The 15414-nt window shown below is 34.9% G+C and overlaps 1 protein-coding gene across 1 annotated transcript in view; it reads left to right on the forward strand.

Annotated features, from left to right (window-relative positions):
• Positions 1 to 7017, forward strand: part of Smp_174500 (hypothetical protein) — a gene marked incomplete at both ends in the record, with an annotated part of 15511 nt that extends 8494 nt beyond the window's left edge. The window contains 3 exons of the mRNA XM_018797853.1: positions 2626 to 2911; positions 4943 to 5089; positions 6878 to 7017. Of these exons, the coding sequence (XP_018646741.1) occupies positions 2626 to 2911; positions 4943 to 5089; positions 6878 to 7017 (573 nt within the window). The remainder of the gene's footprint in view (positions 1 to 2625; positions 2912 to 4942; positions 5090 to 6877) is intronic.
• Positions 7018 to 15414: the final 8397 nt, after the last annotated feature.

Here is a 15414-nt window from a genome sequence, read left to right on the forward strand (position 1 = left end):
TGAGGAGTCACATGGTAGGACGAAACGGCCTTCCAGTACTTCCATATCTTCTATAGGGGTCTTGCTTCAATTGATTCATGATCTCAACTATTAAAATTACTAACTTATGTTGATAATCATGAATTATATAAAATGTACTGAAATGAATTTTTTTCGATAAACAAAAATAAACTAATTATTTGCAATTTTTTCAAAAAATATACATAAATGATGTTTTCTTCAATCAGGAAGACAGACAGACATGAGAATGAATGAACAAGAACTGGATAGAATTAGAAAAGAATGCCCAGGACAGAGTGGGTTGGAGAATACTGGTCGGCGGCCTATGCTCCATTGGGAGTAACAGGCGAAAGTAGTAGTAGTATATAATGAATTATGATATGAACTCTTTGATAAGTCTTGTTGATTGAACTATGTACTCGGATCCTAAGCTAGTCTCTCGTAACCCCCAAGGTGGAACTACACAGCGACTTGAACATGATAGAAAAGGCACAAAATATACGAGAAGCACTTTACTCTAAAGGTTCATTTATGTACAGAAAATACAGGATTTTTATAGTGTTTTAGGAGTCTTTGAATTTTTCTGAAAATTCTAGAATGCTACTAAACATAGTAGCAGTGTAGTAATCAGCCGATCAGAACATCTAAATGTGACTTTTCATTTTCGTGATGTTTCTGGCAAAACCATTAGCAAATGCTGATTTGATAAAATGCTTCTTAATGTTTCCTCAGTTTGTCATGTCTATTGCGAGATATTTTCAGGATCATCTCAACACTCTTCAATTCTTTCTCTCTCTCATTCTCCTTATTTGCTACATAAGCTCTTAACATTAAAAATGTATTAAGGGATACAATAATAGTTATGTCAGATTGATTTTTAGGAGTTTAGTTTAAACTGTACATAGTATATGGAGTGTAATGTGGTCTACTTATATTCATATAAGTAGTATATGGTGATGGCCATACATAGAACGTATTTTGGCAGATAATCGATAAGGAACTAAGAGGAATGAAGCGTAATAGGTACGAGAATGCATGAACAATGAAATCAGAGAAGATGAACTGATATTTACAGAAGGAACAGTTAATATTGAGACAATTGATTGATAAATTGCAAATTAACTGTTCACTGTATGGTTATCACAGTTTACTGAGATAGTCTGTAATTTTATACCTAAATACATTCGATTGTCCCTAACTAGTGTTCTTGTTCACTACAGGAATACCGTTGAAAAGATGTTCAGAGCTAAATACACTGTCACCAATAATACTGGGCACTAGTTACTTGTAATTACAAATTATCTGAAGTTAGAAATATGCATCATTAGGCCCGCATGCATAGTTGTGTTTGGATGAAGAGAGTCTTATACAAGAGAATAAATATTTATTCAATACTACCTAGTTTTGCAGGAATACTCTAACTGAGATCAATCTTTGATGATGTACAGACCTAACAATAACTTAAAATATCTGGCAATCAAATATACGTTACGTTTAGTCTGATTGAGTTTGTTGATATAAAACTAAATTAAGAAAAAGTGTTCCAATTAATGTCTACAGTTCAACATTTCTTTTAGTTGACTACATTAGACATTTGGATGATCAAGTTATCAGTGATCCACTCCGAAAGAACAATAGAACTGAATGTTGTAAGCAAAGATGGATAGTGACTAGCAGTGGAATCCAGGACGCGCGTTTCGTCCTATTAGAGACTCATCAGCTGGATGTACCTGCATCTCAGAATTGATGTTCACTCTGGGGCTCAAGGCAATACGCCCAGTATGCACACATGACAATTAGAGACTGACTAGTTGCAGTCCTAAACACCCCTCCTCGCGGGTGGATACGCACTGTTGAGGAGTCCCACAATGGGACGAAATGGCTGTCCAGTGCTTTCAGGTTTTCCATGGTTGTCTAGCTTCAATGGATTCATGATCTCAAATACAAAAAACTACTAAAATCCCCACGAAAACCATTTTCAGATTATTATTATTCGTTTCATTCAATATAAGACGAAACGCTGCTAGCCACTATCCATCTTTGCTTACAATGTTCACTATATGGTTCTCAGATTTTAATGAGATATTCTGTGATGTGCTGAAATACATGCGATTGTCCCCATCCGTGTTCTTGTTCACTACAGTACTACGATTACCTAACATGTCATTAATTACATTTGTCTTGCGTTCATGACTTCTTTACGTTCAACCTGTCATCTTTTAGAAATCTATAGATATTGTACTTATCGTGTGAAATTAATTCATTCGCTTCAGTATCATTGAGGCTTGTAACTGTGCAATTCTGAGAAATGGTAATAAAAAAAATTGTATCCAATCCAAAATAACCTCAAATTATACGATTTCCACAACCATTTAAACTTATTACTGTTCTAAATTCATTTAGTATTGTTTGTTTAAATCTTCCCATCGATGTGTTAGGACTGCAACTGGTCAGTCTCTAGGCATCTGTGCATACTGTGCGTATTGCCTCGATATAGCTTTAATTCACAACCATTATAAGCAAAGATGCTAGCCACTATCCATCTTTGCTTATTACTGTTCTGTTTTAACTTTTTTTCCTCAGCACCTTAACTAATCTTTCTATCATTATATTCTTTACCATCAGATTATAAGTAGTTTACTAACTGCAAATACACCAATATTTCAAGGTGCTAAATGTACAACAGTTATTTTTATACGAGTCACTATTGTTATTCGTGGTAAACGACAAATTGTCAATGGTGTAATCAATAATACTTCAACAGATGGAGTACAAGGTAGTGCAACAATTGAATTACAAACATTACCTGGTTCACAATTAAGTCAAGAACATTTTACTCAATTGTTAGCTGATGGTTATAATCAAGTGAATAAAACATCTGATGCATTGTTAAATAATTTAGAGTCAACACGTAAGTGTTTTCAAATCGCTTTGATAATTCCATTGTTTTGATAAACGACCCATTGATCTGATAAATGTCCCATTTTTGCGATTCTCTCTCCCTCATATTTGAATTAATAATAATAACAACTAATAATAATGACAGTTCGTTTAATCTTACTTACTTACATACTTACGCCTGTTACTCCCAATGGAGCATAGACCGCCGACCACCATTCTCCAACCCACTCTGTCCTCGACCTTCCTTTCTACTTCTATCCAACTTTTGTTCATTCTTCTCATATCTGTCTTCATTTTTCGGTGTAATGTGTTCTATCGTCTTACTTTTCTCCTAAGACCTTCAAGATTCCGTGTGAGGGTGTGACACAGTTGGGTGACTTCCTGAATATGTGTCATATGCACTTCCAGCGCTTCTTCCAGATTTCTTCCTCCACTGGAATCTGGTTCTTTCTTTCCCACAGTAGGTTGTTGCTGATGGTGTCTGGCCAAAGGATCTAACGTACCTTGCGTAGACAACTGTTAATAAACACTTGTATCTTCTGGATGATAGCTTTCGTAGTCCTCCATGTCTCCGCCCCATACAGTAGAACTGTCTTCATATTTGTTTTGAAAATTCTGACTTTGGTGTTGGTTGATAGACAGTTGTTTTGAGTTTCAGATGTTCTTCAGTTGTAAATATACTGCTCTTGCTTTGCCGATCCTCGCTCTCACATGTGTATCAGATCCACCATGTTCATCAATGAAGCTGCCCAGTCGTTTAATCTAACTTCTGTAATAAGATACACTTACATATGCTAGAAAATTTAAAGTAATTTCAGAGGAGGAGTAAGCATCTATTCAGCGAACAAATGATGGGAGCGATTTTATCTCACAGACACTTTAAGGTAAATTATTTCAGATTCTGAAAAATTGACTAGTAAAGTCATTCAAATGGAGAGAAAAGTTATAATCTAATTATTTCATTAATGACAAAGAATTACGGATGCTGTAACTAGGAGTTTCTGCATACTAAATTACTTCAACGGAAGTGAAAGATAGTTTCTTAAGTATTTTGAAGAAAAGTATAGGATTTATTGTGAGTCTTCTCTTTCATAAAGGATCGAGTTCAAGTTTATTACATCTGGACTTATAGGTTCAAGTACGGTCAGTCCCAAGTATGTGAAGTGCAAATAGTCTCTGAACGGATTCCAGTCTTAATTTATCCTTTATGCTAACACAACTAAGAACAGACGTATAGTATTCTAGGACTGGTTGAACACATATTGTATACATAAAAGTACGCAACTTGTTCTTATAGAGGTTTCAAATTATGCAACCCATAAGACGTTGAGACTTGGAGGCCTGTTTTGGAACCTTTTCTGTGAAGGACGAATTGTAGGAGTACGTAAGTCCTTATGACGATATTTATCTGGTATAGAAAATTCTTTAGGTTTACTAAACCTATACGTTTTAAGAGAGTAGTAGGAGTCTAAACAACTGTTAGCGATCAAATTGAATGTGTCAGTATCATCTATGAGACTATTACTTGACAAGAGGGTACCATAGTCTCAGTATCTTACTAGAGAATACAGGAGATCCCAATCAGCTTGTCTATGATCTCTATATTGACAAGGTTCTTTCATGGGTTGGTCATAAGATGAACAGACAAAGAGAGCACTATTTACTAATTCATGGTCACTGTTATCTCTACATTGTATTGGATCAACTATCACTCCTTGTTTGGGTACTAACCTACTGCGATCAGTAGTGCATCTTAATTATCACTGGGAATCTATCATAAAGACTGACAACTACCGGAACCCCAGTTTATTCCAGGGTAATTGAAATCTCCTGTAATAACTTAAACATTGAAGTTTAGAGAGGATACATGTATAAATGGATTATTATCAAAACCGTCCACGATATCCGAAAAATCGATTGCTCTGTATGCACACCTCTGGAGTAGACGATGATTCAGAGTGTTAACTACAATTAGCCAGTCACTGTTGGTATATATTTACCTTTATACAATTTCTTGCTTTGTAATTTATTCTTACAACAGGTATTTCTCCAGTAATTACGTGTTCAAATACTCAATTAGTTTGTGGTCAACATGCATCATGTAGAAATACTGATAATGGTGTAACATGTACATGTGATCCAATGTGGAAAGATGTTAACCCAGCTGATCCTGGAAAGAACTGTACATGTAAGTTTTACATAACTCATATATATGTTGACATTAGGTGTACTGTGCTAGGCGGAAATGATAATTCGTTTAGTAAGACTATGAATCTTCATTATGTGACGTGATTAGAGCGTGCATCACGTATTCTAAACCATCACCGATTTCGAAACATGATGTTATCTAGTGTAAGAACTATTTAAAAGAAAGGTAATCGGTCAAACTAAAACATGTAGATAGTCTCTGGGATCGTCGACTCTTAATCTGAGCCGAGCTGATAGATATAGACTACTTAGTTGAAGTCTATTTAATGTCTTTGCAACTGGAGACGAATTACAAGGTTTAGAACCGATCATAATGGTACAGAATCACACACACCTTATATTACCCTAGATCTTGAGTTTCACTTACGTTCCATACATATAATGTTATTCTGTCTTCTAAGGTCATGTTCTCAATGTTTCGTCTTTCTTATTATCACTGCTCTTACATTATTTCGATTGGTTGGTAAATGTTATCTAGTGACCTCTGACCAATATAACCAGCCCAGTTCCCGATCAAAATTCTGATTCTAATTTAATTAACTATTTACCCCAAAGTTTAATGTCTCTGACTTGATCAACTACATCCCCGACCAGTAGTGCTGACCCTTAACCGGCAGCTAGGTACCTATTCGTTCACTACTCGTGAGCTCCTTGCTACCCCCAACCTTTGAGTTCAAAAGTAGTAACCAACCTTTTTAATATACATATTTTAAACAGACGTTATTTATATACAGACATACTGGACTGCACCACACCATAAAATAAGAAATAACAATTATATACAAACAAGCCAAAAGTGACTGTCAGTAATGGAGACTGTAAATAATAAGCTAACAATTGTAAATCACACAAACATCATAATTATGACGTTTGATTGTAATTTTGTCCTAATGAGGGACTCAACAGTGTGCATCCACACTTCGGTCTCTCGCGATAATTCTTTAATTACGATATTTGATTATAATTACTTGTGTTACGTCCTAGAATCTATCTACCCACTTTCGTGACGAGTATAACTTGTCTAATGTAGATTGAGACCTTCACACGATTGGCTGACTGGCTTAACCTTGAGGCTAGTATGCGTGAGTTCGAAGCGGGGGTAGAGAGACTAAATCTATTCTATCCCTGATTGCCTGACAAGCACGCGAAAGAGAGAGAGAAAACAAGACAACTGGAACACTACTCGCTTTATTCCAATCCCGATCTGGTACCCGAATTCCGAATTCAGATTAGTGTAAAAAGATACAGGAATAAATAGATGACTAGCCTGATCACAAAGTACAATAATTAGGAAAATACAATTATGTCCAAAACTGGGGGATTAGAGTAGAAAATAGAGTACAAAAGGCTACGTCTAAATTACAATAGCTTTGGAACAGAAAATGCTATGTCAATGAATCATACATCAAACGAAAGCTTATGATCCGTAGAATAGACTAGGGACAAAAGTAAATGTTACTGCTTTACAAGCTTTGAATAAAATGAAATAACATCTCCAAAAAATAGCTTCCTCAGTTTGTTAAGGCTTCTTGTTTCGCTATTCACATCAACTAGAAACAGCTTGGACCAGATTGCCAGATGAAACATTAGATTTACTTCAAATTCATTCACTGAAATCTTACAACTACATTCTTCCTCATCAAGGTCTCATATTAATTAGGCCGCCAAACACTATGAAACTATTTAATCAAATTTAAACAAAAATTCTTATATTTAATTTTATTAATTCTTTCCCTACCCCTACCCCCCACCTATTTTGTTTCCATAGTACATCCTGGAACAATTGCATTAATTGTATTCGCTGGAATATTACTTATCTTAGCTATAATTGCTATAATCTTCTTTATAATTAAAACAAATGAAGTGAAAAAAATGAGATTAAGAACTAGTACACAATCAACTGAATAATGAATATCTATGATATGGTTCAACGACATGGTTATTCATAACTGTAGTTCTCTGTTTACCCATTTATGAACTTTATATAATTAGATATATATTGAACAATTGAACTGTTATTGCTATACATTTTAATGCCTAATATGTTAATTTATGAATTCAATTTATAGATGTCATTAATTTAAAAAGAATAAACTATACTCATTTTGATTGTTACTTTCAATTATCAGTATAGGGATTTATGGAGATTATAGTATTGTAATTGATGAATTCACGAGTTGACTTTACTTAGACTATCAGTGAAAATCTGGAAGCAGTGAATGGCTATTTGTCCTAGTATGCGATTCCTTAACAATGTGTATCCACGATCCTCATAGATACTTGGACCTTCGATCTCGCACGATAATCCTTAACCTTTGGACCATTGAGCCAGCAACCAACCAACACAGACTGAACTCTACTGGTCACAGATTCTTACTAGAACTCCAGGAGTTACATTTTGAAGCTGATCACTAATGAGCAGATGATTGTTTTCACTATGGGAATTTGTGGAGATTGTAGCATTAAAACAGTTGAATTCATGAGTCGATCTAAGTTAGACCACCACTGAAAACCGAAAGTCCTGAGTTTAATTACCACTTGCAGGATAGTGGATTCATGCTGCTGCGGAGAGACTCATACTAGACGAAACAGTCATCCAGTGCTTCCAGGTCCATGCTTAGATAGATTTGTCAATTCAACTGTTAAAATTTACTTAATGTTAAGTGGTTAAAGGTACCTCAAAGGAAATCCTAGTCAATCTAAGTTTCATGCTAGTTAACACTTGTCAGTAAATGTATAGCTTTAATATTGAGAGAATTATTTCTTCTTGACTCAAGTGAAATAACATCACTAATTTTTAAAGTTAGAAAGGTTACAACTGGACTATTTCGAAAGTGACTGTCTGTTAAACAGAATTTTCTTCAAAATTATACACTTCCTAATTTATAATGTTCTAGATGAAATTTCAAATCAAATGACATTTCATAGTCGGCTTTTGTGTATCATTGATCCAATCGATAAAACACTGCTCTCCAATCGGCGGGGATCATCACGTCATATACTAAACCGGGCAAGAACGCACGCACGTACCACTCAATCGATATAACAATTTTAATATATGTTATACACCGGAGATTCGATGTGATCACTAAGCTTAAAACCTAAACAACGAGTATTGTTTTTGAAAGTTTGAAGTGAACTAACTTCGAGTTCATTCATGAGGCTTCGTATATCACTCGTCTTGATCATCGTTAACAGATAACTAACAAAGGTGTATAAATTTCGGAAGATAATAAGCAGCGTTGATTACAGTTTACCATTGTACAACCCAAATCACGAAGTCACAAGAACAAAAAGCGATTTTGAATGGAAGTATGAATCCAAGCAGGCAAAAACAGAGGCGAAGTTTTCGACAATGTTTAAGAAGAACATATACATAGGAAGGTGAGTCAGTCGTCGAACGATCTGACGTAGTAAGAGGCATATATGTTTAAGCTGCACCATGAGACAAACAAGCTGTGAGAGATGACCTGACCAATAACCTGTAATCTTAGATATGCCTCTAAATAAAAGCTGTAAAGATTTTTATGACATTAACAAACATTTCATTTATTTCAACATAATTAATTTGCTTATTTCATGTATATACGTATGGAGTTATCGACTGCTTTTTGTTTCGTGCAAAACACTTGTTGAAATACTTTGCTCTGAGAATTCTTACTTACTTACGTCTGTTACCCCAAATGGAGCATAGGACGCCGACCAGCATTCTCCAACCCACTCTGTCCTGGGCCTTCTTTTCTAGTTCTATCCAACTTTTATTCATTCTTCTCATGTCTGTCTCCATTTCTCGACGTAATGTGTTCTTTGGTCTTCCTCTGCTGAGAATTCTATCTTGTACTAAACATATAATGTTGAATAAAGCCATTAATAATAATAATCTTAAATGAATAAAAGAGTTCCATCAGTCTCATTCTGTCCGCCGGTAAACACTCATAAGCATGATAACAGATAACACATTGTTTTAGACCAGTCTTTGTTTACTCCATTAGTATCGTTGGGTTGAACAAACTTCGGGTGGCTGTAGTATTCAAGTCAAAGTGTTATGAATTTATGCATATGTAAACACTTATGCGCTTAATTCTAAACCTGACAGACATACTTTAAAGTGAATAGATCATTGAATTTCCTTCCTAATCGGTCACAGAATCCAACACACCAATCAATTACTGATAACTATATATTAGCTTGAATTATAAATTTCATCTGATGAGGTTGACGACATATATAACTGCAGTTGATGTATTGAAGTTCATACATATAATCGAATGGTCATGAAACAAGTTCCTCGTCCCATATGTCGCTATCCCTTAAACGATCACCAGTTGAATCAGTAATGTACTTATCTCTAACTGCCATTCTCCAAGCATAATTCACTCGTTTATATGTGCATATCGTTAATTTTCTTGTTTTCAAAATTGATAATTAAGTCGATAAACGTAATTCAGGTATCTCACTCTGTCTTATTGTCTTAATGCCTAGAAATAACTCATAGACAAAGTTCACTGATTCGTTCAAATGATTCACTTACACAGTTAATATCACGGACTGATGTTTATTGAATAACCACTGAAAACTGGATATGAATGAAACATGCAAATGATAGAATTTCATCGGATTACATCTGACGTACGAAAATAAATGAGGAATATCAATTAGACTGCTGGAATTACTCAAACACAATGCAACAAATTAAACGCTTTGAGGTTCTTACAGATATTAATTGACTAGCAGAAATACCTTATAATAATCGTCAAATGGAGATCTCCATTCACGACGAACTTCGATTATAACCATGAAATTCACTAGAATTATTTAGCCTACTCATAAGTAATATATATATTTACAAAAAAACATTTGCCAATTGCATGTCTGTCATCAACAGTAACACATATAAATGAACATAACAATGTTATTGATCAGTAAAAAATCGGTGTATAATCAGTAAAACTATCAACAATCTGTAAAACAAAATGAAACTAACATCACATTCACACACTAACAGTTTTATTTGAATAAAGGAACATTTAACAAAACTGAATACTAGAATGATCATAGGGTAATGGTAACAAACAAATATCTAGCTACCATTTTTTTTGGGGGGGAGGGGGTATTAAGCAACCATATTTATTTATAAATATAAACTAGAATAGGCCTCTATATTTCGTTAGGTACAATTAATAATCGAAATTGAATATACAGTTTTTCTGATAATCACCGTTCACAATCCAGTATTATAGCCGTTATGTATTATGTTACGTAGTAAATGTTCACTTGGAGCTTTTTTCAACAACAAACATTGTCTGATTTTCACATTATAGATCAATGAGTAATAGAATAAACATCAAACATATAATTTTAATTGGAAGTTTGAAATATGAGATTTACATTATACGTACAATTGTCAATTTTCAAAATAGTCATAAGGAACGTATTCGTCGAAAATCATGAAGGATAGTCGAGAACTATCGTGGATTGATTGAATTTAGACTTGTAAACCCTTGCTTGAACTTGTATGCTTCTTAAATCTTGCACTGTAGTTATCGCTTTGTATTACCTTCTAAAATCTAAACACAGTTGGCAATTTATCTAATAACGGTAATCAGGGGGAGTGATGTACTAAGCATTGGAATTATCTTGAGGATATACCGTTATAATAAAGAGAATGACAAGCGTGTCCATTTGTACTGTGGCAGTACATAGAGACTGTGTTTATTCATTGCTGAGGAGCCCCATACCAGAACGAAACAGTCATTTAGAGTTTCCAGGTTTTTCATAATGGTCTAGCTAAGATCAATTCTTGATTTAAACTATGATGATAATCTCCATTAATTCCTTCAAACTAAACTTAATCGTATTGTCATTTAGTTAAGAAATCCAGTTGATTAATCTTAAATAGTTGGCTGTGAGATTCGTACTGTAGTGAACAAGAACACTAGTTAGGGACAGTCGAATTTATTGTGGCACAACAGTACAGAATATCTCATTAAAATATGAGAACTATATAGTGAACAGTTAATTTGAAAAATAACAATCGATTGTCTACATTTGACTGTTCCTTCTACAAATATCCGTCCATATTCTCCGATTATTATTGTTCATACATTTTCTTGTCGTTCCCGTTCTCTCCTTATCGATCGTCTACTGAAATACATTCAATGTCCGACCATCACCATATACTACTTATGTGGATATCAGTAACCGACACCACAGTACTACCGACTTATCTAAACTAACTTTGTATTGCTAATTAAACTTCAATACCTTAAACACAATTATGTGGCTATCAGGACTCAGTGGCCGAGTGGATAACGCGATGGCATTTGAAGCGAAAGGTACTGGGTTCGAATCGCAGAGTGAACATGAACTCTGAGATGCAGGTACATCCAGCTGACGATTCCCAAATAGGACGAAACGCGCATCCTGGATTCCACTGCTAGCCACTATCCATCTCTGCTTACAATTATGTTTGTTTCTGGTGTAACAACAATTAATTCACGACACAAAATGTTATTAGACAAGGATTATTTCAATCAAGCTAAATAATCAGATAAACAAAATCGATAATGAATGAATGAATAAGAACGCATAGTAGTTGAACGGAAGTCATGTATAGGTACATGTTATTGCACAAGTCCTGAAACAAAAATACAGTGTCTAGCATTAGTAATACAAGGGGGTGTCAGACAAATATATACATACATTTACACACACACTTATATAAGAATTCATAACTGTTCATAATTTAGTACAAAAATAATCAATGATATTGTACTACAAGATAATAGAAAAGAGTGCAATTGTAATGGATGAGAACATCGATGGGGACAATCAAACTATAGAATATCTTGGTAAAATATGGGAATTATACATGAAATGCTTCATTTGAAAATCTATCTATTGTCTTTTACATTCTGTATGATTCTTTTAATTCATTATTCCTTTCTATTCTCCTTTTCGGTTTAGTTAAATTCGATTTTCTTAGTTTTTTGCTACCAGCCATTTAACTGTTGATTGATGTTTCATACTACTTATATCTGTCAACATAAGTAGCATACACCATACGATAACTAATGTGTCCAGCAATTAAAGTAACGTTCCCAAAAGCCAATGGTAATCTATCACTTTTTGTATAGAATGTATTGTCGTTGAATAATTTTTACTGGCTAGTTTTTTTATTAGAGCGGATCGATAAAGCAAGAGCAGTATATTTACAACTGAAGAACATCTGAAACTCAAAACAACTGTCTATCAACCAACACCAAGGTTAGAATTTTCAATACAAATGTCAAGACAGTTCTATTGTATGGGGTGGAAACTCGGAGAACTACGAAAGCCATCACCTAGAAGATACAAGTGTTTATTAACAGTTGTCTACGCAAAATACTTCGGATCCGATGGCCAGACACTATCAGCAACAAGTTACTGTGAGAGACAACAAACCAGATTCCAGTGGAGGAAGAAATCAAAAAGAAGCTCTGGAAGTGGATAGAACACACTTTAAGGAAATCACCCAACTGCGTCACAAGACAAGCCCTTACATGGAATCGTGAAGGCCAAAGGAGAAGAGGAAGACCAAAGAACACATTACGTCGAGAAATGGAGACAGATATGAGAAGAATGAACAAAAGTTGGATAGAAGTAGAAAGGAAGGTCCAGGACAGAGTGGGTTGGAGAATGGTGTTCGGCGGCCTATGCTTCGATGGGGGTAACGGGAGTAAGTAAGCAAGTAAGTAAGTAGTGTGTAGTTGTCGTGCTTCGTTAATCATTCACCTCGATAACCGTCATAATGCAAATCTTAATGGTGCATAAAATCAGAAGGCAAAGAAAAGCGCTATCTACAGTTTTATTGACAAATGACGTAGGCCAGAAAGTTATAAGCATATGAATAAATATCAGCGAACGAAACAAAAATGACACGCATTAGAGATGACGGGTAAGCTAACTCACTTTAATCAATATTTATATTCAGACAAAAATAAATGACAGACATGTGATAAATAGGATAAGAAGTGTGTACACACCTACGTTCATATAAAAAATAGTCAAGGTTAATAAGTGAATAATTAACAAGGTGAAAACATGACTCATGAAGGTTAAGTGAATTGGCTTGTCCAGAATCTAGAATAAAGTATATAAGCTTAACATAACAACCGATACTAAAAGTGTCGTTGCCTTGATATTCCAGTTTGATAACAAGTGAATTCAACAGATACCACGGTTTCTTTTTATTAACATTATGAAATGATATTTGTATTTCCTCATTTCTTCATAGGTAACTTTAAATGGATCGACTAAAAATGTGCTTCATGTATAACAATACTCGAAAATGATTTATATCATGTATTCTATTTTAATCGACTTAACAATAAACTGGTAACATTATATTTTACAGACCTCCTTCTAAAGTATGGATTTAAAAGTTTATTCCAATATATGTTTACAAAAGAAAGTAGAAAAAGACGTGTCCAAGTTAAGTATCGTGGCTGAAAACGGTGACATGCTTAAGGCAGTAGCTAATATTAATCATCGAACAGGTATAAGATACTAAGTTTCAAAATAGTTCTAGTTAATCTTTGGTTATTTAACTTGTTATAACTTGACATGCATGACATTGATCACCACCCAGTGATTAATCAATTGTGATTACATCTCAGTCCTACAGGAGGTCGGTCACGGCCCGAATAGCTCAGTGGTAATGTCGAATCCATCAGGGAGCACCAGTTCCCTCAAGATTACAGGCACACCTTGCTGACGAGTGCCAAGTAGCACGAAACCCGGGTTCAGGGTTTCCTATTGACCCCCTCTAACCACCATCTTATCTCAACATAGTGTATGCAGTGTCGAGCCACCTAGACTAGTGGCCACATTGCAAGTTGGTCAATAGCATTCGATCAGCACTAAGAAGGACTTGACACGCATGACATTGATCACCACCCAGTCATCAATCAATTGTGTTATAACTTTCTTCTCTGAATACTCTTGGCTTTCTCATGTTTTAGTGAGTTCGAAGAAAGTTTTTCACTTGACTTACTATATAAAGAGGTTACATGCTTTTGAGATTAGTTGATATTTAATTTTACTATTTGTAAACTCCTGTATGTTACTTACTATTTATTCCTGAGTTTTAGAGAAAAGATTTTACTATGTTGCAGATAGTGCTGAAGGCAGTTAGCAGGGCGTGGTGAACCTTTTTAGGTCATTACGAATATGGTTGTGGACAGACATTTAGAATCTTGCAAACTCCTTACGAGTGTTAGTGAGTTTATGAACTGACGACACGTTTTGATTTGTCCGCCCCTAACTTTCTTCCAGCCGTCTTCAACACTAGTAAGCATCGTGCGTTGTAGTAATCGGTGGTTGAGCATGAGTAATACGTGGCCCATTATTACTTACCCGGTGATCCTAGTAGATTCTGGCAATATTTCCAAGACATCTGTGACCAAATACTAGTAACTTACGAGAATCCCCTACCCTTAATGGCCACAATTCGCAGCCGTAAACTAAAACAAAACGAACTGCAGTGCAATATACTCGTCCTTTAATTGATAGATGGATATCTCGTCTTCACCAAATGTGACGTAAGTTGGCAAAAGCCAAACGAGCTTTTTGAATCCTTGTAGAGATTTCGCCGGACACCAACCCATAAGGGCTGATCAGACTCTCAAGATAAGTGAAATTGTCGATGCGTTTGAGATGAATCAAACAAATCTCCACAAAACCTCTTCAACTAAATTACAGGTATTTTCTTTTTACCTAATCTAAAAATTAAATCTTTACTGACAGACTTTAACTTAATTCCCGTAAATTTTTTATACAAACGTACGTTAAAGTAACAGAAAGGCTCAAGTGCTGATAACAGAGGTTAAGTATTATTTCACAAGTTTGAAATTAGTTAAACATACATGTCAAGATTTATATACACAGTTAGTAGTATTACCAATCATATACTACTGAGAATACGTTCGAACCGTAATAAGCAATCATACGGTAACAGAATACTCTGTGTTTAATAGCGAATTCATATTGAATAATAGACAGACAACGTAGTAAATATTATTCTTTGAGTCAAAAATCAGGTGAACATTTCCAGTGTACAATCTAATATCTATTCTGGTTGGCAGTTGGAGCCAATCAATAGAGAATACTGAATCAAGATTTCTTGCTAGTTGGGACATGTCATCAAGGTATCCCAACATTCCTGGAGGAACTGGCATTCTCAGTGAGATTTTAAACATAGGTGCCGGATTTTCTGCCGATTACTTTCAACCATGAAACAGTTCAACTTAGTGGACATGATGTTCA

This window comes from Schistosoma mansoni, assembly GCF_000237925.1.
Source record: "Schistosoma mansoni, WGS project CABG00000000 data, supercontig 0160, strain Puerto Rico, whole genome shotgun sequence".
Classification (NCBI taxonomy): domain Eukaryota; kingdom Metazoa; phylum Platyhelminthes; class Trematoda; order Strigeidida; family Schistosomatidae; genus Schistosoma; species Schistosoma mansoni.